Source organism: Chironomus tepperi, unplaced genomic scaffold (assembly GCF_022539635.2).
Source record: "Chironomus tepperi strain 1889 unplaced genomic scaffold, CSIRO-AGI_Ctep_v1 contig_349, whole genome shotgun sequence".
NCBI classification, from domain to species: domain Eukaryota; kingdom Metazoa; phylum Arthropoda; class Insecta; order Diptera; family Chironomidae; genus Chironomus; species Chironomus tepperi.
The window spans coordinates 134,402-160,987 of record NW_027226471.1 but is presented as its reverse complement, the minus strand read 5'-3'; the positions used below and the strand labels follow the sequence as shown (position 1 = coordinate 160,987).

Here is a 26,586-nt window from a genome sequence, read left to right as displayed (position 1 = left end):
ATTTATGAGCAACCCCTGTATTTATTTTCGTAAAAAAATAAAAATTTTAAGTTTTATTGAGTTTTAAATTATATTTAATATTAAAAATGGGCAGTACAGAAGAGCAAATAGATACTAAGGATATGGACATAGAAATCACACAGAAATTCATTCAAAAAGAACTGGAAAACCAAAGTAGGTTGAAATTTTTTTCTTTATTAGTCACTTTTCTTATGCCATAACTCATCATTTCTTAAGAATAGAAAGATTAGATAAAATTGCAATGTAGTTCATTAAGACTTAAATCAGTGATTTTCAAACACTTACACAAAAAATTGTCATAAAATAAAATTAATGAAAGTCATCAGATTTACTTTCAAATTTCGACTTAAAATTTCACAACTTTGAATCATAACAAAGAGTTTGAGAATCGCTGATTAAAGCCATTCTTTTTATCATTCTGTATCTTAATTTCATTTCATTACGTGTATGTTCATTATCTATCTTAATTGTAGATGATAAACTCATTACATTAGATTTGGCAACACTAGACAAAATTCCTGATCAGCTGTATAATATTCTTAGTAATGAAGTGGCCAGTTGTCCAAATTATACTCAATTTAGCGTGCTAAATGCCCTTGCTTTGTATTGTGCATATGAGAGTTCATTAATTGGTGATTGGTCTGAGATTGATTTATCAAACTATACATTAAGTTGGTGTTCGGCTTTTAATCAAAGAATATTGGGACACTGCACATTTCCGAAAGATATCTGCATAAATGCTAGCCTATTTCAATTAACATTCAAATTCACATTGGAACAAAGTCGCAAAATTGTGCTCAATTCTTTGGAGAGTGGTGATTTTGCACTATTTAGCATCTATGAATTAAAGGATCTTGACAAGACACATTTCGTACAGAGTAAATCCATCACACTTCCGATATCGAGATATGTACCGTTCAAGAAATTATGTGATCACATGCCAAATTCATTTAGAAATTTAAAGGAATTATCATTCTTGCTGAAAGAAAATTTATTTATACCGGTTCGAAATCAATTGTACGAAGATTGTGCAGTACTTTCGTGTCCTTGGCTTAATGGATTGCCCGATTGTGTTCTAGTCAAGATTCTTAAATATTTAAATAAAAAGGATCTCCATAGCTTAAAATGTACATGTCGCAAACAATACGATTTATGTAAAGCTTTTGCTTCGAATAAAAAACGGAAATTTGAATAAATCTATTCTAGACTGTATTTATTTATTTATGTCCATTTATTTAATTTTAGGTGAAATCTTCGATGAAGGTGAGAAATAAAATACTTGTTCCAACGAACATACAAAAACCTTGCAAGGAACATACGTTTCCATGATAAATTTATTGAATATATGCCCAATAAAGGAGTATACTCACAAGTGTACTCAATGAGCAAAGTAAGTTAAAGCAACACAAGACATATTGAGTGAAAATTTAAGCTCATAACTCATATGTTCTAAGCCTGGTTCTTGTATGTTCGAGAATTAACAAAAAATTGCCAAAAAAATTTAATGCGAAATAAAGAGCAATCACATAAAAATTGAAAAATACCTACATTGTTATGACAAGAGCAATCGACAAGTTGTATGGTGAAAAAGCTGTTATGATCATATGGATGGTTTAACGGATATTTTAAAAAAGGTGCTATTCGAACATATTTTTTAATCCGACCATAGTCGCAAGCCCTGAAGTAATCTGAAAAGTTGAATTTTATTTATTTCTTACAAAATAAATGTTTCTAATTGATTAATCATGTAGTAAAATGTAGTTTTAACGTCTTAAAGTTCTAAGCATTCATCGTAATATAAATTTCGCGTTGGAAATTCAAGTGTTGGTGTCAAAAAAGCAAAAGTTTGTTCAACCGAAAGATTTATTGTTGATAATGGTGTTTTCTGCACAACTTTTTAATTTTTTTAGTGCCCAAAATAGTGTTGAATTATGATGTTATTTGAATAATGAAAGCATTTGACTGATGTGCATAGTGAAACAAGCAAAAAAACTATAAAAACGAATTATATAGGCTGAAATTAAATTAATTACGAAAATAATTCTGTAAAAGAGAAAATTTCAAGAAGAAAATTGTGGAAAATTTATCTTATCATCTTGTAATAATATTTATTCATTATAATGAGATAAAGTTAATTTATTGCCTCTGTTGATTATACTATTAATACATTTATCTCGCCTTAATTTGACATAAATTTTTCGTTCCATTAAGTCGACAATTGAGTAGCTTAAATCAAGCATAATTCTTATGCTAATTATTCATACAAGTCTCTCAAAAATTGCAATGTTCTGTGGACTAATTTAATTATTTACATATAGAGTCAAATTCCTTTAAATATTTTCTGTTAGGGGCGTAAATACGTGTGTGAGAGAGAAAGAGATGAAGTCTATAGATATATATGTACAACATACAGAAGATTTTTGTATGTATAAAATAATCGAGAGAATGTTTACCTGAGTTATATGTAAAGGCATTCCCCAAAATCCAAAAAAAAGTCTTCTATCCAAATAAAAATAAACTCATTATATAGAGAGAAGCGACAAGTGCAACTATCTGTTTTTCTTCTTCACGTTCATGTATTTATGAATTAAATGAATGAATATACTCGAGTAGTTAAAACAAAAAACAAAAAAATTTTACAATGAAAATGAAATCATCATCAAATGAAACATATTTTTCATCACAAATTAAGACTAATTTTGCGAGAGAAAAATTATTCTTTCACTTTCCTTCCAATTTCATCTTCTTTCTTACTGCTTGCTGTTTAAAAATACGTTAATTTTGCGTGGATGACCGAGTGCTATTTTATTTTATGTCCTCATAAACAGTTTGATACTATTTGCATTTTTCGAGTGATGGATTGGCCTTTTGTATACTAATAAACCGTTCTATCAATTTTTTTCAACAACGTACTTGGTGTTTTAGTCATTCATAACTCAATTTACTAATTCCCATTTCTAAGTAATCATCTGCGAAGAAACTAAGAAGAAAATGCAAAATAATAAAGAGAAAAAAGTGAATTTTTTTAAATTATCTCTCTCATACACACATGTATGCTTTATAGAAGCAACAACACCAGTGCAATTGTTATTTTTTTTTTTAAATCACTAAAGGCATAAGAAAAAATAGTAATAATAACGATTCGAGACAATAGAGTTTGTAGCTTTTTTGCCTACATAAAAAAATGTACATGCTTTAGCGTTTTATTTTAATTCCATTACAATTTTAATGATGAATTTTAAACTCTAAATGAGAAATGTGATGTAAAGGAAATACAGTTTTGCTATGACACATTGGCTTCAAATATGGGAAAAATCTTATAAATTCAGTGTATAATATCCCATTTTGTCTTAAGACTCATATTAGGAATAAGCTAACAAAGCTTTAAATTTAGATTTTTAAACGTCACACAAAAAAAATCAATATCGACAGCGCTGTTATCAATTTTGAGATTTTAATACATTTTAAATCTCACACAAAAAGTATTACGACTCAAATAAAAGGAACAAAATGTATAACATTAAAACGTTTTGAGTTTTCATGCTTCCAATTATTCAATTAGGCAAAATGTATTCGCATATAATAATAATTCTGCTTAAAAATAAGCGAGAGAAACCAAATGAGCATTTCATAATTTTATAGGTCATATAGTCTGAGTGTTGTATGTATTCAACTAAGTTTTCATCTTAAATGTAATGCAATATATGTATATATAAAGCATAGATACATTAGAGAGCGCAAAAAAGCTGTACAAACTATGAGACTGAAAATTACATATTGATAATGCATTTTTCTTCTTGAGTTTAAAATGACGATTTATGCTTATTTCCTGTGCAACATCTTATACTTATACTTTTTACATTTGAAAAACATGAAAATTTATGTGCAGAATTAATATCAATCTTGTGAAAGAAAAGAAAATGAATACCGAGAAACACATTGTATACATTTTCTTGATGAAATATTTTTTGCAGTTAGTGCCAAAAGAAAAAAAAAGCCGTAAAGAAATGAAATAAAGAAAAATATTTTTAAAATTCAACCTATGATATCTGTAATAAACTCTTATTCCGTCGAAGCCAATTTTGAAAATAATACAAATGTTGACAATTTATCGGATATCCAACCTTTTTTCTACTAAAAGTAACTATTTACTGTAAGAGATTTTTGATAAATGGAGTTCTTATCTTTTTATACAAGTTATAAATCTATAATAAAAAAATAAAAAAAATGATCAAGATGTGCAAAATAAGATATTAGTGCTAGAGACATAACAAATGTTTATGAAACCAAAAGAAAATTTAAAAAGGAAAAGGAAGAAAAGAAAAAACAGTGTTTTTATATACGTGATCAATTATTATTGTAAAAAGAGTGAGCAGAGAAAAAGAGAAACTGAATTTAATTGAATTAGAAGAGGCACAGAGTGCTTGATTGATTGATCATCATCAACACATTCAGACGACATTCAACATGTCGTTGATAAATAACAATGTGAATGATGATACGATGAAACAACATGAATATCAGCAGCAAAGTGTGCTGACTATGCAAAAATCTGTTACGATAACAGTGACGCCACAACGTAGTAATTCTCTTGACTATTTAAATTTTGAAGAAAAACGACAACTAATAGCCTCATCTCTGTCATTGAGTGACATTCTGCAGGTCGGTCCAGCTGTTGCGCAAGCTGCAAAAGAAGCAAGTACTGTAATAGGTAACGACCAAATACGTTTATAACTTTTACTCCATCAACAGCTTATTTATTACGATTGAATACGAAACAACAATTTTTATTTGTAAGATGACTTTGGAGACATTCGTAAATTTTGTAGCGGTCTATTAAATGAGAATTGGATATTGATTAAATCTTTTTAAAAAATCTCTGTTCCAGAAAAGGCATGTCTATGTCATTTGAGTTGTTACGCAATGTCAAAATGACCCCTTTGAAAAAACTTAATTTATTCTAATTAATTATTATTATCACACTTAAATAGTTTAATTTATTATATTGTCATATATTTTTTTAATGCGTTCTACTAGTTTGTTGATTATTACTTACGAGTGGGTTTCTTACTCACTGCTTTTGTTGATTCAACTTGTTGATATCTACCGAATAATTCAGCACTCATTCATCGATTTTTTCTTCTCACATGGTCTTTTACAAAATTGCTGTTAATGATTTATTTACTACCTACCGCGTAATATTATTAATACCTTTATATAATTTTTATGATACGTTAAATTGTAAACAAAAGGATTTTTTATGTGAAAGCTCATTATTCAAAGTTGATCATTTACACTAATTAATTTTAATTGATTTTTTGTACAAATCTTATTCTTCGATACTCTTTTAGTTAAAAAACACAATGGCACAACAACATTACGAACGACTAGCTTAAATACTGGCACGAGAACCCCACCGTTAGAGCGGAAAAGCAAATTTAGTGCTCTGGGGAGACTTTTTAAGCCTTGGAAATGGAGAAGAAAAAAGAAAAGTGAAAAATTTGAGCAGGCATCAAAATGTGAGTCCTTATTGTTCTTTTCATATTAAACATATAAATAAAAGATGGTTTTGTGGAAATTTAAATTTCTACATTGACATCTAGCACTAAAAAGTAAGAATTTAATGCAAGCTTCACATTAATATTTACAATAATTTCACTATTTTAGCTTGATTCTTTTAATGATTAATAATTGAAATATCATGATTGAAATTAACCACAACAGTATGTCACATAAAAATAAATGACACATTTTCTAGAGGTTCCAACTATTCGGGATTATTAACAAACTTATTTCATGTTATTTCTCGAAATACTTGGAATTTCTACATATGCCACTTAACATTTCATTAATCGCATTAAATCAATTTTATTACTATTGCTGATTTTAAGTGTTTCATTATTTTAATGTTTCAACGGTTTCATTAAATGGACTTTTGCTAATAAAATTTATTTTTTGGTACCTACTAACAAGAAGAGATATACCGGGAGATATACTTTGTTAATTGTCAAAAGATTATTTTTGTCATATAGAATCTTTTTCGAGATATGTACCAAAAATTAAGTTTTAAAAAGCTTTCTTCTCTCATAACATGTCTCGATTTAAACATAAATAAATTGTTGATCACTATAAATTTTAATACATTTTTTTATGTGACACTATTCGTAATTTACTAATATTATTGCCAAGTATCTGTACTTATTGTTCGTACATCATCATCTACGTCCTTATCTTCTTAATCAAGAAAATAAAAAAATTTATGTGGGTGTGAATTCTGCTTTATTAAAATATGATTTATGGTTCTCGTTTGACTTTTTGAAGTTATTTAAGAAGCTTATTATGACTTTTTTTTGTAATTTTTATGTTTTGTTAAATGTTAATTGCTCATATTAAGTTAATTGTTGAATTTCTAGCCCTCGAACGTAAAATCTCTGTACGTGCCAATCGTGAAGAATTAATTGAAAGAGGTATTTTACTGCCCGAAAGCACATTATCTACGATTCCGGAGCCAGGTAATACATATAAAAAGAAGATTATTCACATACTCAATAAACAGTTTAGGGGAGTCTATCAATCAAAATTATGCGATGTATACACCCACATCAAATGAGGCTTAAATATAGCTCCAATTTAATTCTAATCAAATATTCTTTCGGCAATTTTGTTCGGTTCTTCTTCGACCACCCTAAATGATTTTTTAAATTATTTAATGTTATGTTCCATCATTATCCTTATTTGCATGCTGAAATGCTCTGTCGTAAATAAATTTTCATTTTGCATTCTCACCATTTATATTTAATGATGTAAAAATATCGTTGTTAGGCTTAGAGGAACTATAAAAAAAGTATCAAATATTTTCTTAATTTCATGAATAATAATGAAAATGGAAAGCTCAGTAAAAGCTTCTAAGCCTTATAAATAACTAGTAAGAATAATTTTCAAACTAATCGATTTTTCGTGTTTTCTTGTTTCTTTTCTTATTTGCTACATTAATACAAATTCTCATCTAAAGTAGATGATCAGATAACAAGTCCAACAAATTCTGCCGTCCTAATAAATTCCCCAACCAGTATGATATCTAATACTTCATCATCAATCAGTGCTGTGCCTTCATCTCAATCGGCGCACAATTTAATATCACCGATGAATGTTAGCAATAACAATCAGAACAATGTTACAAGTGGTCCACTGATAAACAATGTAAATGGAAGTCTTATCGTATCACATTCTCAATCAGCACATCAAATCGGTCATGCTACATTACAACAGCAACAACAACAACAACAACAACAGCAGCAGCAGCAGCAACAAACGCCGCACACACCGCTAGCTGCACATCATCAAGCCCTCCAACAACAATTGCAAAAGCATTTTGCAAACAACCATATGGGTGAGTGGAAATTTTGATCCATAAATATCTTCTTTTTTCCCTTTTTTATGAACATGAATATGCTCATGTGAAATTTTATACTCGCTTTGATATGAAGGTAGACATGACCTTTTTAATCCTCCCACGACAATATCATATTTTTTAATTTTCAATAAGGATTCGTTACTTATGACGTCCAATATATTCGAGAGGGATCACTATATTTAGGAACAAAAAAATTCTAAGTATTTTTATAAAAACCTTAAAATTATTGAAAAAATGTTTAATCGGAATTTTCGCATTGAGTTTATAAAAGGTTAATTAAATTATTACCCCAAATTAAGCGGTCTGATCTGTTTGCATGAAAAATTAACTTTTAATTATTCATTCTGTCAATGATAAAGTAATTCAAGATAAATGCTCAAATGACGCCTGTATTGGTAACTTTTGGAAGCCGATATTTGAGTCACGATAATAGCTTTATTCCGAAACAAAACGGAAGATAAAGAAATTCAGAAGAAAGGAACCATAAGAAGAAATTTCAAATTCTGTGGCTTTGTGAAATTTGAATTAGTAATCAGAAAATGTTATTTATATTAAATCAAGTTTATGAAAGGTTTCTGGACATGATACGATTAGCTCTTCAATTAGCATATAAGTATCAGAGATATTAATTGTCTTAATTTGAAAACGTTTAAAAATTTTGAAAAAAATATTAATTCATATTTCATGTTTCATTTAATCTTTAATTATCAAAATTTATTCACATTCTTGGCTAAAAATGTCTTTTAGATTACGTACTATAGATTCACCAATCACGTAGAAAAAATTGAATTCCACACATTTTTATAAAGAAAATGTAGAAAGAAAATTCATTTGAAATGTTTTCTTTATTCACGTGTTCAAGATGAAATCATTTTTTGAAATTTGATGAAAATTATTCATAGTAAAAGGATTATATAGTATGTATATAGGAATGCCGAAATATAATAGAGTTTTTCTCTTCATCTTCTGGTCACATCTTGTGTTTTTCGGTTTCTTTTTCATTAACGTACAAAAATAAAGCGACACATTGTGGGTTGCCAGAGCTGAGTTGAGAAACAGGAAAGCATATCATATGCGCATGAGTGGGAAATATTTTCCCCAAAATAAAGCAACAACAACAAACAAAAAACTAAACTGCTATTTTGCAATTTCTTTTGCCTAGTGAAGAGGCTTAGGATATAAAAAAAAGTCATTTTTAAAAAGTTATTCAATTAAATATAAATTAACGTGTAGGTCAGTTTAACGTATTCAAATTGAATTGTATAATCCGTAGAGAATAAAGTCATCCATTTATTATATAAATAAATTGAGTCTTTGTGTAACATATTTTAAAAGTTTTAAAAACTTTTTAAGAAAAATATAAGAAATTTTTGGAATTAAATAAACTGACCATTTTTGTGTGACTTTTGTGACTTGACTGCGGCAAAAGAGTAATTAAAACATGAATCGAAAACAGAAGTTATTAATTGAAGCAAAAACCCATAAATAATTATTTGTAAGAGGAAATCATATTTTTCATCTTTTTTATGAAAACAAATACAATAGTCGCCACTGTGTTAATTTATCTGTGCACTCTTCTCAAACATACATAAATGTATGTATTTCTATAGAGAGATATAAATGAAGAAGAAAAAAAATCATCAAATGAATTGTATAAAAATTTTAGTGCCGCCATGTATACATACATATATATTCAGTTTTAATACAAAAAAAGTAAAATAATTGATAATTTTTTCAGTTACACATTTGCTTCATTCATTGATTGACTGTAAATTATTCTCTACATTTTAATTCCTCAAATAATAATTAATTTAAAAGGCTTTTATTTTGTATAATCAATTGATTTAAATTAGTGCAATATACATGAATGAAAATGTATCTGCAGGAAGAAGTTGAAGAAAAAATAAATAGTGCATAAGAAGAAGAAAGAAAATTTCATGCTCAAATATTTGAAAAGTTTATATTTCATCGCTAAGTGAGATATTTTAAATGTGAAAACAAGGTGTTATATGCAAACATATACACGTTTGACAATATTTAAGATTCACACATTTATGTGCAATAATCACGATTGCCAAGTTATGACTCGTCTTAATTTATCTTCAAATACCTTAAATACCTTGGAAACGTTCACAAAGTCAAAATAAATTCTTTAAAATGCGATTAAAAAACTTATCGAATTAGTGACTTCAAATGACAATAAAGTTTAATTGATTTAGAACTTTCAATTACAATGAATAATACATCCAATAACTTCATAACTTTAGAATCAATTTAAAACATTATCGGTTCATGTTATTTCGATCCGGTCTCATTTATACTTGCTGAGTAATGAAAAGAAATGACGTATTTAGGTATAATAAGTTTCGCACAATATGACATAAGAAGAACTAAATAATAGTTATGTTGTCCATTAATAGCTACATCGATTGTCATAATAAATAATAACCATAATATTTATTGGAGTAATTTTTGCCATGACATTTCGTCATTAGGTAAATGGCAGAAGAGTATTCGTTCTGGTTAAATGAGAGAGTTTGACCTCTGAAAACACGTTTATACGACCAAAGCAAATGTCACCAGAAAAAAAGCTAAACAATAATAATAAATTGTTTTTGCTGGACTAGTACAGTACATACATTTTTCGAGCCAAACGGCTGAAAATAACGTAATATTGATTTTTTTACCCATTTCTATGTTTTCTTTCCTTTTGTTTATACAAACAAATGGGGAATAAGAGAAGTGTTGTGTATATTCTAGGTGAAACAGTATAAAATTAAAAGTCATCGCTTTTATATGAAAATTACATCAGTTCATGTGCAACGCAAAATTATCCTGATTCATAAAAGAAGAAGCTTTTGAATCATGCTTGTATTTTCTGTACTTATGAATCATAGATGAATGTTGCATCAATGATAAGTTGAGGAAAGTCATTTGGATAGAGATTATCTCTATGAGTAAGATCAAAGAAACAATATCTTATTTAAAAATTCTGAGCAGAGCCAATTGCTAAAAGATTCAAGGAGCAAAATCAATATATAAGAACAAATATTCCTGCCAAGTATGGCTCATGTATAAATTGACAACTAGTCCTTGCCTTCCACGAAATGTGAATTCTAAACTTTTTCAATTAAATAATTGCGAAACAAAAACAAATGACTGAATTAAATGCTTAAAAAGGTATCACTTGCGATAAAAAGTACTCAATGATAGTGTTAGTAGATGTTAAAAGTTTACGTAAACTTTTTGTTGTATATTTTTATTTTTTCTAAGTAACTTTTTTTTTTGTATTTATCAAAAGTATAATAATGTCGTGACACGTGATATGTGTATTTTATATACTCTCGATAATGGTTTTCTCCTTTTTCCCATATGAATATTATCTGTTGACGTAAGAAATACAGAGCTATGTAGCCATTAAAAAACAAACTATTTAATGATAAACGGGGCCGTTTGTGGTTTTCGGCCGTTTTTTAGAGGGAAAATGTCTGAGATTTTGTAACAACCTCAAACAATAAATCTTGTTCCTAATAAAAATTTGTAGCAAGGGCAAGATAGTCTAAAAACTAATTTTTTTGCGTAACGTTATCAGCTTACTATCCCAATTTAAAGAATTTATCAGTACATTTTCGTTATTTTTCGAGGAGATGACTTTATTTTTCTTCTTCCTGTGGACAGAAATATGAACATTGATACAAGAACACATTTCAAAAGAATTTCGGAATTTCAGTATATTTTCATTCGTGTAGACACAAAAGCACTTAGATTATTTCAAATAATGATATAATAATATTGTGATTTAGTGAAACATTATGTGAAAATAATGTTAGTCGACTCTATTATTAATGAATTAATTGGTCATAATAGATTTTTTAATAGTGATCACATGATGGTGATAGTAACGATTGAAGCCATTCATGTCATGAATTCATGAATGACTATAAAATGCGACTGTGGACAAAAATATAAAAATTTGCATGACTCAACGATCATGCAAAATTAGTCAAGATTTATATGAGATCACTGACTTCTAACATAATAGGATTTAAAATTGATATGAAGTAGTTAAAAAACTTATAATCAAAAAATATAACACAATCAGAATAAAACAAAATAAAAATAAAGTGCATTCTGATGATGGGATACATAATGGGCTGTGCTTGTTTCAAAGGTAAATAATTTTTATTGTCTTAGTAGTTTTGTAGTTTTTTTATGTTAAATTTTACCTTATATTCCTTATAATTTTTCGTGAGATACTCCTTATTCATTTAGTGGCAGGCAAATTTTCATTCTCCGTTGCTTTTCTCAAAAATTTATAAAATGATCAGTTTTACATGTCTTAACAAAATCTGTGAAAAAGTCTTTAACTGGCTATATGGGATAGTCTATTATTCTGGCTCTAAAGTGTATATCTTCGTCTAATAAATTTTCATCGATATTTTTTTTCATGCTATATAATTGATTACATATGAAGTATTAAAAATTAAAACCTTATCAATCTTAAGGGAATTAGATATATGCTATGTACATACAACGATATAAAGATTAGATTATTTGCAACATTTGTTCATTCTCTTGTTTGTTTGATTTTTTCAATATTTCCCGACAAAATGACTTTGGCTAACAACAAAATTTAAATAAATATTTTATTGATCGGAAATATATCGGCTGATGCTCGTCTTTAAAATTTCACATTGGTTTAATGAAGAAGGAAATGATAGATTTTAAGGCAAGTTCTAAATATCTACATAATTTTCTCTTATTTACAGGTACGTTACAGGATTTGATAGTCGATAAATTTCATATTAGCGGTGAGTTTTATTATTTTTGTCGAATTAAGAGTCCTAACTGTAAAGTAAGAGAAAAATAGTTTAATTATGATTTCTAACTTGTATATAAAAAAGACTAAGCATACGTTTACCATGCGTGTTCAGAAGAAATAAGACAAAGTCAAGGTTTTTGATTGAAGATGTTCATTTATTTTTTTTCTGCGGTTTGCCACGGAAATGAAAAGCTTCATAATTTTCACAGTGTGAAAGTTACATTAGAGAAGAAATAATGTTTACTCAATAATTACATTATTTTTACAAAACTTACTCTCTGTTTCTCTCAAATTTTTTCAATTTTTTCATCTCTTTCCAACGTGCATTAAGCAACCTGTTGAAAAACATTCAAAAAATATATTTATCCTTTTCTTTTTCTGACAAAACATTCATTTGGAAACAAAATTTTCCGAATGCTTAATGCTTAACTTGGTGTTGCATGATTTGTGAAGCGCTTTTCGACTGAGTTGTATGTGTAAAGGAAAGGCAACGATTTTTGTTTTCCCTTTCAATGTATTCATTTCAATATATCTATATTATAATATACATGTACATTCATTCAATATCATGAACATTCCACAAATATATTTTTACAACATTCGCGAGAAAAGCAACAACACCAATAACAATCCTTAAAATGAAAATAGAATCGGAATTTTCCTTAATATACACTTTTTCGTATAGAATCTGCTCTCACTCTCAATTTTTGTTTTTGATTCTGTTAAAGTTCTTCATCCTGTTCAGTCACATTTTTGCACCCGTTGAGTTTTGACTGACTCATATCCAAAATTTTTTCTTGAATCTTTTTTTCCCCTTCTTAAAGAAAAGATTTTTTTTTTCTTATTATTAGTATCGTGAAAAACCATAGATTGAAGGACTTTTCCGTCTAGATTTGACAAATGTTTTTTTTTTCTCTTCATTTCTTCAGTTTTCGTGAAAAGTTAATTTAATTCAATTTAATGCAGTACATATAAAAGAAGTTTAAACATCTAACTTTGAGTTTATGTTTCAAATGTTTAAAATTGTGTGGTGTTTCTAAATAAGTCTGCAAAAAGAAAAAGAAGAAAAAATTGTGAACACATTTTTCATCGCTCATATGGGCACTAACTAGTTTTATAAAATGATTCATTCATAAGGAATGGAAAATCCCTTTGCAATATGATTCATAAAGTTATTTGAGAAAGATTGAATAAAAAAAAATTACTACAATTATGTCAAAGACTAAGCAAACGGTTGGTAAAATAAAATTATCACCAACAAGTAACCTAAGTGGTGTAAAGTTTTTGAAAAGTTTTGCACCGAGCATAAGAAGACGTCGACAATGTGATAAGGAAAAGTTAGAGATTTATAATTTAGAGCAGAATGAAAATCAATTCAATAACAGTTGGGACAATATATCTCCAATTACACCACCAGCTGCTTTCCTTGGTAAGATTTTTCTTTATTTTTTTTTTCGTTCTTCTATTTCGTGACGATTAGCGTCGAACCAAAATTATTGAATCAAAAAGAAGAATAAATTTATCCCAAATTACTTTTCAATGAGTAATCAATTTTTTTGGTATGCTCTGTAAATAATGTGTGCAACCTTCACCCTTCCTCCTTCACCTTGCCAACGTCATTGGAAAGTAGATGAACGTGTGTGAGAGAGAAGGAGAAAAATGGGACGATTTTGGTGATGAGCACGATTGTATTAATGTATAGTGGGTGTTTTTATCACAAAGATTTTTAACAATATTATTTCAACAAAAAACATGATGATCATTTCAAGCTTTTCAAAGCTTATATTACTTTCATTGAATATTTAGAACGTACAATGGAATTGAAAGAATTTTCACTGTAAACCTATTTCTTAATAGGACCATCATTGTATTCCTTCATTTCTTTTACTTTTTCCTTGTATACAAGTGTTATTGAGAAAAAAATAAAGGAAGAAAAAAAAAATCAATTCAAGGTCCTACAGCGTATATCAGTACATGCGCATGGATGCTGCAAATGTCGTTTCATATTGTAGTATTTCGTATTGTTTTATTCTCATTCTGAACTTTTCTATATAAATGAATGAAATGAGAGAGAAATGATAATAAACTTTAAACAGAAAGCTCTGTTTCTCTATAGAAATGTTGTTCTTTTAAATGCCAGACAACTTTTATTTATGATGACTATGCATAAGGTTACTATGAGACAAAACATGTAAAACTTCTTAAAAATAATACTATTGATATGTTAAATAAAATCTTCTATTTATGTTCTTATCGACAGAAGGCATTGAAGAAAGAGATTTTAAAGATTAAATGTTAGAGAAGAAAAGGAAGGAATTGTTGACTTATGATTTTGGAGAGAGAAAGGATATGAGGATTATTCTATGGATAAAGGAGTTTTTAAAAATACAAACTTGCATAAATTGGTTTAAACGTGAAATTTTCATTTCCATGAATTCTTCATGAATCTCCTTTTTCATCATATTTTTAATGCATAAAGCTAATTGAATGAATGTTGTTTGAGAGAAAATAAAATTCAAGCACGTCATTACGTAATCTCTTCTTATTAGAGCTAAATATAGCCTCCAAATTCCTTACGGCATATCAAATGGAAACCAGAACATCCAATTTGTTTTTAGCTATAGCTTTTTAGGTTAATAAAATATCACATTTTTTCAATTTTCTTTATACCATTGTATGAATAAGGGATAGAATTGTTTCTCTGTCTATTCTATTGTTATATTTCAATCTTTTTGCTATGACAAAAAGTTTTCATGTGACTCTCAAAGAATATTATTAGATAAAATAAACATTTTCAAATGTCCTAAATCGAATAAATAAATAAATTATGCTACAACCTAAAAAGACACAAAGGAGAATTTTATACAATTATTATCAAAATATAGTGTACTTTCATTCATAGCCGGTTTATTGATTTTTCTTTTAAATTGCACGTCTGCCGGCATTTTGGAAAAAGAGGAAAATAGAGAGAATGAACAGTCTCAACTTGTTGTATATGATAGCATGAAATCTTTAGATTGTTGCATGATGAAAAGCACTGTCTAGTTCTAATTTATCTCTTTTGTAAATTCAGGCTTAATATTTAGATATATCTTTGAACAAAAATTGGTTAGATGCACATGATATACAGAGTAAAAGAAATTTAGAACCTTTTATATTTCTTGCTTTCATGACAGATCTTTCATTTGCGTGAAAATTGATTTATTTCTTTAGAAAATTATTAACTTTGATCATACCGAAATGCGAAAAATCATAAATCTTCTCAACTTTGTTTTTCAAAAAATAAATATATAAAAAACAATTTATGAACTTTTCAACCCTTTTTAAGCAATATATTATACCACCTTTGACTTTTAGTAGCTATGATTCGTCTTTTGCGTGAAAGCTGGCGTGAAAAAAATTTAAAATTTTTAAAAACATTTAGAAATGAGACGAATGTCTTAACAGAGTGCTGAACATTATGATACAACACAAAAGGAAAGAAATGAATTTAATTAATGAAAAAATATGAAGAGTTTCCGAAAAAGCAAACAAACAAAAGTTAAAGAACGCATTAAATTAACGACGAATTTTCAGGCGTATGTAGTTTGTGTTCCAAATTTTTCATAAAATGGAATGCTGCAAGTACTTTCAATTCTAAAAATAATCGGGAATTTGTGACAAGATTAACATGCAAAAATGAGTTTACAACTCATTCTCTGTATATTGGAGACATAAAGTCATTAAACTAGCATCATCACACAAGGAATTTTAAGTCACTCAGACATTCGATCACAATGATGTCCGTTGTCTATATTTTACTTCATTCGAAAGCTAAACTTGTTAGGAACACAATATATACTTTAAAAGGACATAGACAAAAATACATTAACAGCTAAAAAATGTAAACTTAAAATTTTAAGGTCATTGAAAAATATTTTCATTCATTCAATATATCTGTCTGTTTTAAAATGAAAAGTAGCATTTACTCTCCATTCATTCTTAATTCAAAACAAGCAACTGATGAAATATGGGAAATCTCAGAAAGAAAATTGAGAAAAAATATACTTTTGTTTACTCATCTTCGATGTCGTCAAACGAAGGAATTTAAATTTTTCTCTCTTTTTTATAACAAGAATGTCTATAGATCAAAATTTTATTTATAATGTTACACATTTGTGATTTATTTGCCAATAATAAAAATATTAAATTCCTTTGAAAAATACCGAGAGACATTCCCGGCAAGATAAAATTTTGCAAGTCGTTTTTGACTAATGAAATTAATTTATAAATTTTTTGAATTGTAAAATTCTTATACATAGGCTGATAGTACATTGAAAGTATATTTCTTTGTTGAGATTTTTTTTTCATCAACTATTCTTTCTTTTGAGCTATTTTGGCTTCATTGGTTCATCATCATAAAAAATTTACATTTTTGCTTCATCAGTGTAAAAATTAAATTTGTTTGATAATTTAAGAAGAAAAAAAATCTCTTTCGTAAGGAAAAGGTTGTGGGAAATGCCGTAAGATGTACATAAAAAAGGTAGCATAAACTGTTTAAATTTTTTATGAAGATATGTAGTCATGTGTCTCAAGAAATATAAAGAATTTAGCTTATATCTTTGTATCGTTCTTTTCTGCAATGCTCATGAATGGAATGACGTAAGCATAACACAAATACATCCATATTGCCAGATGGGGTCGATAACGTGGATACTCACTAGTGTATCGTGACACACGTTCAGAATCCACTGATTTATGAATCAAGTTTTAAGGGATAATCAATAGAAATGATCAACTAACTTAAAATTAACTTCATTACAAATTTCCAACTGTGACTTAAATGATTCATGTTTTTATTTGTTTGAAATTAATGTCTACAAACCTACAATGAATGAAAATTGTTTTATTAGATAATTTTGTTATAACAAAGTAAGTGAATAAGAATAAGGAAAAATGTATAAAAGTAAAGAAAATATTTACTTCAAAGTCATTTACTGAATAAACAGCCAAGAAGATTGAAGTGAATGAAGATTTTCTTACATAAGGTTGCTACCAAAATTTATAATACAATGACAAAATATAACTTTTAATCTTTTAAGTCTATGTATATAGGACTCTTAAGTTTTCATTTATTCTACATTTTCTTGTACAATTTCTCATCCAATTATTAACTACGTTTTGATATATAGCAGACTTAAAAAATAGTTAGCGCTAATAAATAATTTCTAATAAATTTAAAAAAAAATTCATACTAAATTTAGGATCATGATGAAGATGAAATAAATTCGTTAAAAATAAAACAGAACTTACGCTTAATGAACTTAGATTATTTATAGTATTAAAGAAAATAAAGAAAAGAGAAAACAGAAAAAAGATTGCAAAAGTGAACTCAAAACTTTCATTAAATTGTAATGTCAAAAACATTTAATATATTATTGGTTGGCTAACATCTTAATGCAGTTGAAACATGTTGATACTATTTCTTATTGGTAAAAAGCTTCTTAATTCTTGTGAAAGATTTGCAATAATTTTATCATGAAATTGAAAAAAAATCTGAAAATATGTCTGGAATTGAATTATTAAAGTAAAAAATATAAATTCTCGTTTCCAAATTAACAAAAGAACAACACAAGATGTTGCTGTGTATGAGGTAAGAATTCCTCTTCTTCAAACCAATCACATAAACAACAATAATATCTTATCATGACGACTATGTAAAATGGAAATAAAAAAGACAGAAAATGTCTTCTATTTCTTACAGAATAAGGAGTATCTAAATGTGTAGAAATTATTTTTATAGCCATGTTTCTGTCTTGATCCTTATATCCTCACTATTATTATTTTTTGATTTCAAATACACAATCGTGCTTACTTTTTTGCAGACAGGCACGCAATCGATTTTTACTCTCCTATTTCATTGTTTGGTTTATTTTGCATGCAAAAAACTGATTGGCTTCGATTTGAAAAATATAACTTATCGTCTATTGACCCTTTACTGCCGATTTCATCAAAAAGTTTGGAACATTTTTTAACTATATTAATGTTTTAATGTCCATTTAAAAACATAAGATTGTGATATCTCTTCAAGAATTCTGATTCAAATTTATGTATTCCGTAAAAAATTCTAATAATAATTAAACAAGCTTCTCATTTGCATTTTATCTATTTTATTGCAAAAACAGGCTCAACTTTTTTGGCTCTTTTTGTATTACTATTGTATTGATTGGCATTGAAGTCATGTCTTGTAAAAGTAAAAGAATTGAACTAGAGCATAAAAATAACATTAATATGTATAAAGCTTAACAACATAATGTAATTTGTCATGCCCAAAAAACTACGATCAATTTTTATCGTGGATTAAGGGAAAAACAAAGACAGCCTTTAGCATTACTTTTGGGTATGAGAAGTAAATTTAGTTTTCGTTTTCTTTATTCCTTCACATCAAAAATGATGTATTACTGTTAATTCAATGAAATATGAATTTTTCTTCTTCGTCATTAGATCAAAAATGTGTGTAATGCAGGCGATGAAAAAGGAGAACATTAGGTATTACAAATGTAAAGCTCTCGCCTAAAATGTTCATTTTATTTTGCCATGAAATGACATAAATTTTGATAAAGTGGTTCAAGTTACCGAAAAAAACGCATTTTCTTCCATGTTTCAAGAAGGTCTCAGTGTTGAGAAGTTAACAGTCACTTCTTATAAAACATGCACAAATTGTTAAGGATCATTTACGAATTTTAAAAATAAGAACTTCTGACCCGTCATTTACAAATTTTTCATAGACTCACAAAAACACGTTGTGAGCCACAAAAATGAAAATTTGTGAAACCTGAGCGAGCAAAAAGCATTCTGATAAATTAAATTCCATATCGTGATATTTTGAATAAATTTCTCACATAAAATGCCGCCATGATACTGTTGAGACTATAAGATTTTGCGATTTATGTGAAAGTAAAATGAAATGATGAGCGAGTGACTTACTTCACGCATATTTACGCAGAATTGTATTTTATTTACATTCAATGCTATTTTTCCTATCATTACTTTCTATAATAAAGGAATATCCTTGATACTATTATGCTTATTGACTCTTTTCCATTCTATTATATTTGTTTATTGAATATTAAAATATGAGGAAGAAAGTCAAGAATGAAGTAAGCTTGTTGAAATTGCTACGATTCCACGTGCTTGTATTTATATCCTCTTTTCCAAGTAAATATTTACTGTCAAAGGACTTCGCTTATCTAATTCAATGTGAGAAGGAAAAAAAGAATGCAAGTACTGAAATTATAACTGACAAATGATTTAAAAGCATATTTATCTATTGTTACTATTTTTTAGGATGATCAATCAGTCAAAAATGGATGATTGTATTATTCTATAAAAGCGCTAAAATAAAGAATGTGAATAAATTTTCTTTTATTGTTTTACGATATTGTCATATTGTTCTGTCTAGTGTTCATAAGCGATTTATCATTGTTAAAGAAGCTTTTATTCTTCAACAAGCTCTTCGAATTTTTTATATTTTTATTTATTTAATAATATTTTTTCTTCTTTTATGTCTTCGATTTCAATAATATAGAACCGCGAAAAGAAAAGACTGACAGTAGTAATGGCAACAACAATAATGCTCTATCGCAACATGAACAGCAAGCTAGCATGCATATGATGATGATGTCATCTGGTGGCGGTAACATGGATGTTCAAGGAGGTCCAATGTTAAAATTAGAACGACCGAATTCGCTTGGACCAAAAATAACGAAACGCATTAACTTTTATCATGGTGATAATTGTAAGTATTTAGGAAGATATAAAAGCCTTTGGTACGAAATGCAACACTATGATATCATAGTTTCTTTTAACCTAGTAATTAGATATCATAGTATTCCTATCTGCAAAGAAAATTGTGTCATTTTATGTAATATCGTATATCGGCTTATATCGTGTTAACACATATTTCCACTTAGTATCTTTTTTTTTGTTGACATTTTAAAATTAATGAACACTTAAAAAATTATTTAGATCAAGATAATCAAAGGAGAACACCTGATAGTCCTTTGCAAGCAAACAACAGTATAATTAGCAATAATAATAATCAAATGAATCAGCAATTCAATCTAAACTCGGGATATATGGGCAATAGTGTAACACAGGGCAATGCTTCAAGCGTTGATAGCTATGAATTACCGGAACCGCCAATCCCAGTTAGCGAAATTGGCCCCATCCCTCCACCGCCAATGTTTTCCACGCCTAGTCCGACATTAATTGCTGGACGACCGCATGGTCCTGCTGTATTAGGCTTGAGTCATCATGATTATGATTATGATGGTAAACTTTTATTTTTCATTATACTTTATGACAGTAATAACTAATGACATAACTCTTTTTCATTAATTCAGATGATGATCAGGATGAAATGGATTCCGATGAAGAATTTATGTATCCAATGCAAAACCCAAATATTGATACAAATCGTATTGATGAGATTCCTGCAAAGGAACCAAAGTTCAATGCGGTGCCATTAAAGTCAGCTTTAAAAAAGAAAACCTCAAATCCTGGAACTCCAACGACTCAGGATACAAATAAAACACTCCATGAGCGTCAGGCTAATTCATCATTCAAGTATGTTTTAATTTTGATTTTTATTATTTTAATTAAATCATATTTTTATGCCATTTTTGTTCTGCTTTAATCCTGTTGTGCTATATTCATAAATATAGTAGTTTCCGCGATAAAAACTTATGTAAAACGAGTTGTGTGTCCTAGCACATACACACACGCATTCACACTGCAATTTTCCTGTCTATAAAAAACCTGATATTTCTCCTTATCTTTATTTTATCTACAATTAATCTCTGTCGTAGGTGTGACTGGCTAAATATTAACCCATTTTACCTTGAATTTCCTATTAAACCAAACACTTTTTCGGCTATAAAAGTCGTTATCAAGATAAAGTAAAACCTTTTTGGACCTTTTTTCTCCTCTGAACGATGTGCTTAATTGTTTACTCTAACTTATTTTATGAGAGGTACCTTACGTTCATTTTCCCAATATTTGTAGCAAAGAATGAAATTTAATCTAATAAAAGCAAGATCATTCAAATTAGTACATGAATAGATTTCCCAAAAGGGTTCTTAAACTGCACATGTCATATTGTGCTGTTCGGCTTTGTTTTTTTTTTGAAACTTTATTTTTTTACTTTGGTTTTTGTTATTTTATTTTTGTCCTAATTAAAAATCTAAGCAAAAATTTGTGTATGTTCGTTTTATAGGCCGATACTGCGACCGCGGATCAGAATCTGGTAATTTCCAAAACATCACATTTTAATGACTTTTTGGTTGTGCTTATTTTTTGAACGATTAAATTTTATTAAAAACACTTTTTAATGTGAAAAAGGAAGAAGTGCACGTTTCTTAATTTTCACATGACTTTTGTTTGAATATTAATACTTTTTTGAGGTTTGAGTTCTTTACGTAATTAAAAATACCAAAATTCAATGATTCTAATACCAACTTATGTGGTGTTGTAGCAGGATGAAATTAGTCTTCCTCTGAACTTCCTACATGAGATCTCTTTGTCCGAGCAATTCAGAAAACTTTTCAATGTCAATTGTGAAAAAAAGACATTTTGTTCAACACAACACTAACATGAAAACATAAAACAATATAGAAGCTTCCTCTATTAATTGAAAGTTGAAATATTTGTATAACTGACATGTGAAATTTTTGTGTTTTTGTGAACTGATTTAAAATTATTTATTGTAATAAATTTTGGTTTGAATTATTTCTAAAGGTTCAATGTTAAATGCAAGCATGATGTAATTTTAAGATTTATGTTCAATATTTTTTATTTCATGAGAATTTATGGGAAAACAATGCAAGTAAAAAATATGACATTTTCTATCTCATTCCCATTTATTGTTGGATGAAAATAACTGAATTTTTTGTTCTTTCATTGAAGCATTTGAGCATGTTCCGATGTATTTGAGAATTTGATTTATTAAATTTTTGATGCAAGGTTTAAAATACTAATCTAGTTTAATACATTTTTAAGCTTATCCTTTTGTGTTTGACTATTCCTTAATATTTTTATTTTTATGCACTATATTTTATTAATATTTACACTTATATCCTTAATTGTGGTCTGTACTTTATTTCTTACTTATCTTCTTGTAATTTTTGAAAGAAAATGACATTGAGAATATCAGATGTATGGAGATGGGATGAATAATATATTTTGATACATTGCAAAGATTACAAGGAGAAGTAATTTATATTCTTTCATTTTCTCATAATCCACTATGTATATCCTGTGATAAATATGCATATAAAAATTATATAAAACTTAAGTGAATAATTTTAACATGCTTATTTTTTATTTATTTATTATTTCTTTAGTCCTCGTCCATTACGCTTCGGTTTACCGTGTACAATGGAGAATAAGGAGAATACGAGGCCATATATGATGGCACAGAACGGTACTGGGACCTTGAATGAAAACGACGACGATGATAGTGATTCAAATGATGGACCGATTTTATATCGTGACGATCCCGTTGGAACGGATCGTGCTACAAAAATAGCTAGAAAAGAAAGTTTATCGTTGAAATTAGCTTTGCGTCCTGATCGACAGGAGTTAATTAATAGAAACATTTTAAGAATTCAAACGGAGAATGATCAACAGGAAACAAAAGAGGCAATTGGAGCGCGATTGATTCGAAGACTCTCAATGCGACCAACAGCGGAAGAATTAGTTGAAAGAAATATCTTGAAAAGTAAGCATCATTAATCAAAAAATGACAAATAAAAACCATTATCAATTAATTTTTTTTTATTACCATTGAAACAGTCCAAACTCCTGAAGAACAGAAGAAATCAAAGGAAGAGAAAAAGAGCTATTTATTAAGGAAATTAAGTTTTAGGCCAACAGTAGAAGAGTTAAAAGAAAAGAAAATTATTCGATTCAATGACTATATTGAAGTGACGCAAGCACAGGACTATGATAGACGAGCTGATAAACCATGGACACGATTAACGCCAAAAGATAAGGCGGCAATTCGTAAAGAATTAAATGAATTTAAAAGCTCAGAAATGGCTGTACACGAAGGAAGTCGTCATTTAACTAGGTATGTCAAATCAAACTAATTAAAAATTATGTCCAACTGTCTCGTAAAACAAAAAACAGGATTTTTATTATGTAATTTTTTTTTATTTATTTGTAGATTCCATAGGCCATGACGCCTCGTATTTCAACTCATCAATTTCAACTTTATTCATAACATTAATCGACTTACATTGATGACGATGACTGTTGATGAAACTTCCGCTATAACTAAATATTTAGTGAAAGAAAACAGTAAAATATTAAAGATATTACTGTGATAATGTTGAAGTTATTAAAATAGGATGTTACCTACCTTTATACTAAAAGAAAAAAAAAACAAAAAAAAAGTGAGGAAAAATTTAGATTGCGCAAAACCAAAAAAAAAAAAACTAAAAAAAAATTAAAAAAAAAAAAACTTTAAAAGCATTAATAAGAAATATGAATGATTCTTTCTTCATCTCATATTTTTATGAATGAAAAGCAAATGTATTTTGTTACAGGCTTTTGTTGCCTGAAATTTCCTCCTGTATTGTATGCAGTTGAAAATGTCATAACTTTTTAGCGCATTTTCCAGGAGAAAAGACGCTATTGTCCGAGTTTTGTCTGTCCGTCTCTCGTGAAAAACGTGGAAATTTATATTAGAACAGTTATGTTAAAAGGAAAATAACAACTGGAAGACGTTTCAATTGTAGTTCATTTGTGTTTTGACCAAATTAGCTGATATTTGTATCCTTTGGTCACAGTTTAGCAAAATTGGTTTTGATTCCTTGTTGGGAAAATGCGCATTCGTCGGTCACAAATGACCACATCTAGTTTAATTTATTTTTCTTTTTTGAGAAAATGAACGAGAAATTTTCAATGGATAATTGAATATGATTTAGATTAATTTATGAACGAGAAAGACATGATTTTTAAATCATACATCAATTTATCAACCTCATGCATACTTTCGCAGCACATATAAAGCATACATTTCATAATATTATTCATCACACCTTGAATTTATATTAAAAAAAAGAAACAATCAAGAAAGATACAATACTAAGAATCATTAATGTTTGAAGAAGTCAAAGTAAAATGAAACTGAAGAATTTTTGAAAATCAGATAATGATGATAATCTTAAAACATAATTAAATTAACTTATTGACATACATAAACAATTAATGAACTTTAAAATGAAGAAAACCATCGCAGGAAAATGTCTGCAAAATTAAGTTAATTTCCCAATCAATTTGTTTTATTTCATTTGAGCAATCGATAGTGGCACGAAAATTTTAAGGCAGTCAAAATAAAATGCTAAAATTAAAGCATTTTAATGGATTAAAGACTTTATTGAGAATTTGAAAGGCATACTTTCGAAGAAAAAGTAGTCAATTTGCAGTAGTTTGCTAGTAAGGATGGCGTGCTTGAAAATTTTTGTGTGACTCAAACATTACGAATAAAAATTGATTGACATTCAATTTAAATTTTATTCCTCAAATCTATCCACACGAAAAACTTGAAATTTTCTTTTATGTATGATGTAATTTACATCCAAACACCAATTATGTAATTTTTCTTTCGCTATCACATTAATAGGATTAATTAATTTAAGTATTGATTTTATTCTATTTGTATTGTGTACATATAAATTTGAACATTTTTGTCTCTCGTTTTTAAAATTTAAATTTTGTATTATTACTTTTCATTTTTGTTAATTAGTTCAAGATGCCAAGAAACGAACAAATATCATTATTTTTAAATATAATGAACAAAAAAAAATTAAAGAATATTTATTTTTATTCTTAAAACTTAACTTTTGCGTCCAAGAATTTTTTTGAAAAATTCATTTTACTTTATTCTTTGATTTTTCCAAAAAGTATCCCTATCCTGAGCTGCACATTTTGTGCCACTTAGGTTTTTCCCAAAGTAAATCATAATTTCCTTCTTTCCTGCATTTATAATTTGCTTCTTACTTCTTTTTTTAACATATAATTCCTACCGAGCAATTTCATGCAATTGCCTTATTGTCATTTCATCAAATAATTTAGAAACTTTTATAAAATTTGCATGATGTCAATTAGGTAATTTCATGAAATTGTGTCGATAGGAAAATCTGTCTTAAATCTTGAGTGCAATTTGATCAAGCAATAAGCAAGATTATCTATTGTCTATTGGTATTGAAAAAGTGTAGTAAATTAAATGTTCGAGTCCCCATAAAGTCAGGATTAAACCGCTAAACAAAATTGCTGAAAAAGCTTTCTGCCTAAAAGTAAAAGAGACGAAATGTGAATGTCTAAAATCATGTATCGAGATTTTTGATTTTATTAACCAAATTGGCAATATAAACTTCCATAAAAAATCTTCGATAAAGTTATTTAATTGTTAAAAAAAAGAAAATTTTACAAAGATCCAGAATGAGCAGTAACTACATCTTTTTTAATTTATTTCTTTACTTTTTTGGTGAGTTTTTCCGTAGTATCGTCATCCTTGTCGACGAAAGAAGCATCTTATATAAAAAAAATTCCATATTTTTCCAAAACGTGATATCAATACTTGATTGCAAAGTAGAATGACGTATACTAAGAAAAACTCAATTTGCACCTCTCACTTCATCACAAAAGAATTAAAGTTTATTGATGAATAAAAAAAAAAAAAAACAAAGCAAAATGAAAATATTGCGAGAGAAAAAATAGTATTTAAGTTAAACCTTAAAAAAATATGTAATAATTAATTGATATTAAATTAAATTGAAATGAAATGAAATGATGAAAAGAAATTAACGAAACAAATAATAAAACGTTTTGAGGCAAATTTACTTTAAAATGAGTAATAAATTTTTTTTTTCGAGACATAAGAAGAAATTATAAAACATAATAAAATAAAGGAATAATAAAATTATTGGTTGTGTTCAAACTTTTTGAAAATGATGAACAAAGCAGTAAAGAAAATCAGAGTTGTTCACGGCAAGCAAGACATGAAAGCTAAATTATTCAAGTTTGAAATTATGGATGCAAAAAAAAAAAATTAAAATACTCGAAAAATTGATAATAAAAAAATTAAATGTTTCATTACGTTTTATATATTCAATTATGACTTATTCCAATCTTTGATTTCTTTACAGCTTGCTTCCAAATTTCAGGTTTTTAACTTTACTGTTATCCTTAGAGCTTTGAAGAATAAGCTTTCGATTGACTAAAAAAGAGCTTTCGTAACGATTTTTTAAGATTTAAATTTTTTCATTACCAATTTGTGCTGTTG

The 26,586-nt window shown here is 27.9% G+C and overlaps 1 protein-coding gene and 1 long non-coding RNA gene across 9 annotated transcripts; one reads left to right on the top strand and one right to left on the bottom strand.

Moving 5' to 3' along the window:
* Positions 1-26,415, top strand: LOC139094107 (phosphatase and actin regulator 2). 8 transcript variants are annotated; one of them, XM_070645031.1, is made up of 13 exons: positions 1-174; positions 1,267-1,284; positions 5,373-5,540; positions 6,435-6,533; positions 7,034-7,411; positions 12,205-12,246; positions 19,825-20,034; positions 20,265-20,570; positions 20,642-20,864; positions 21,514-21,543; positions 22,640-23,016; positions 23,091-23,367; positions 23,464-26,415. In XM_070645031.1, the coding sequence occupies exons 1-13, from the start codon at positions 87-89 to the stop codon at positions 23,477-23,479; spliced, it is 2,232 nt and encodes a 743-aa protein (XP_070501132.1). In that variant the 5' UTR covers positions 1-86; the 3' UTR covers positions 23,480-26,415. The 8 variants fall into 8 exon arrangements, with proteins under 8 accessions (XP_070501132.1, XP_070501127.1, XP_070501124.1 ...); XM_070645026.1 differs by lacking the exons at positions 1-174; positions 1,267-1,284 and adding exons at positions 1,688-1,865; positions 3,996-4,732 and having other exon boundaries at positions 7,037-7,411; XM_070645023.1 differs by lacking the exons at positions 1-174; positions 1,267-1,284 and adding exons at positions 1,688-1,865; positions 3,996-4,732.
* On the bottom strand, positions 11,315-12,531 carry LOC139094109 (uncharacterized). The gene is made up of 2 exons (XR_011544750.1): positions 12,357-12,531; positions 11,315-12,283 (listed from the first exon to the last, which is right to left on the bottom strand). It is a non-coding gene; the product is annotated as an uncharacterized lncRNA (long non-coding RNA).
* Positions 26,416-26,586: the final 171 nt, after the last annotated feature.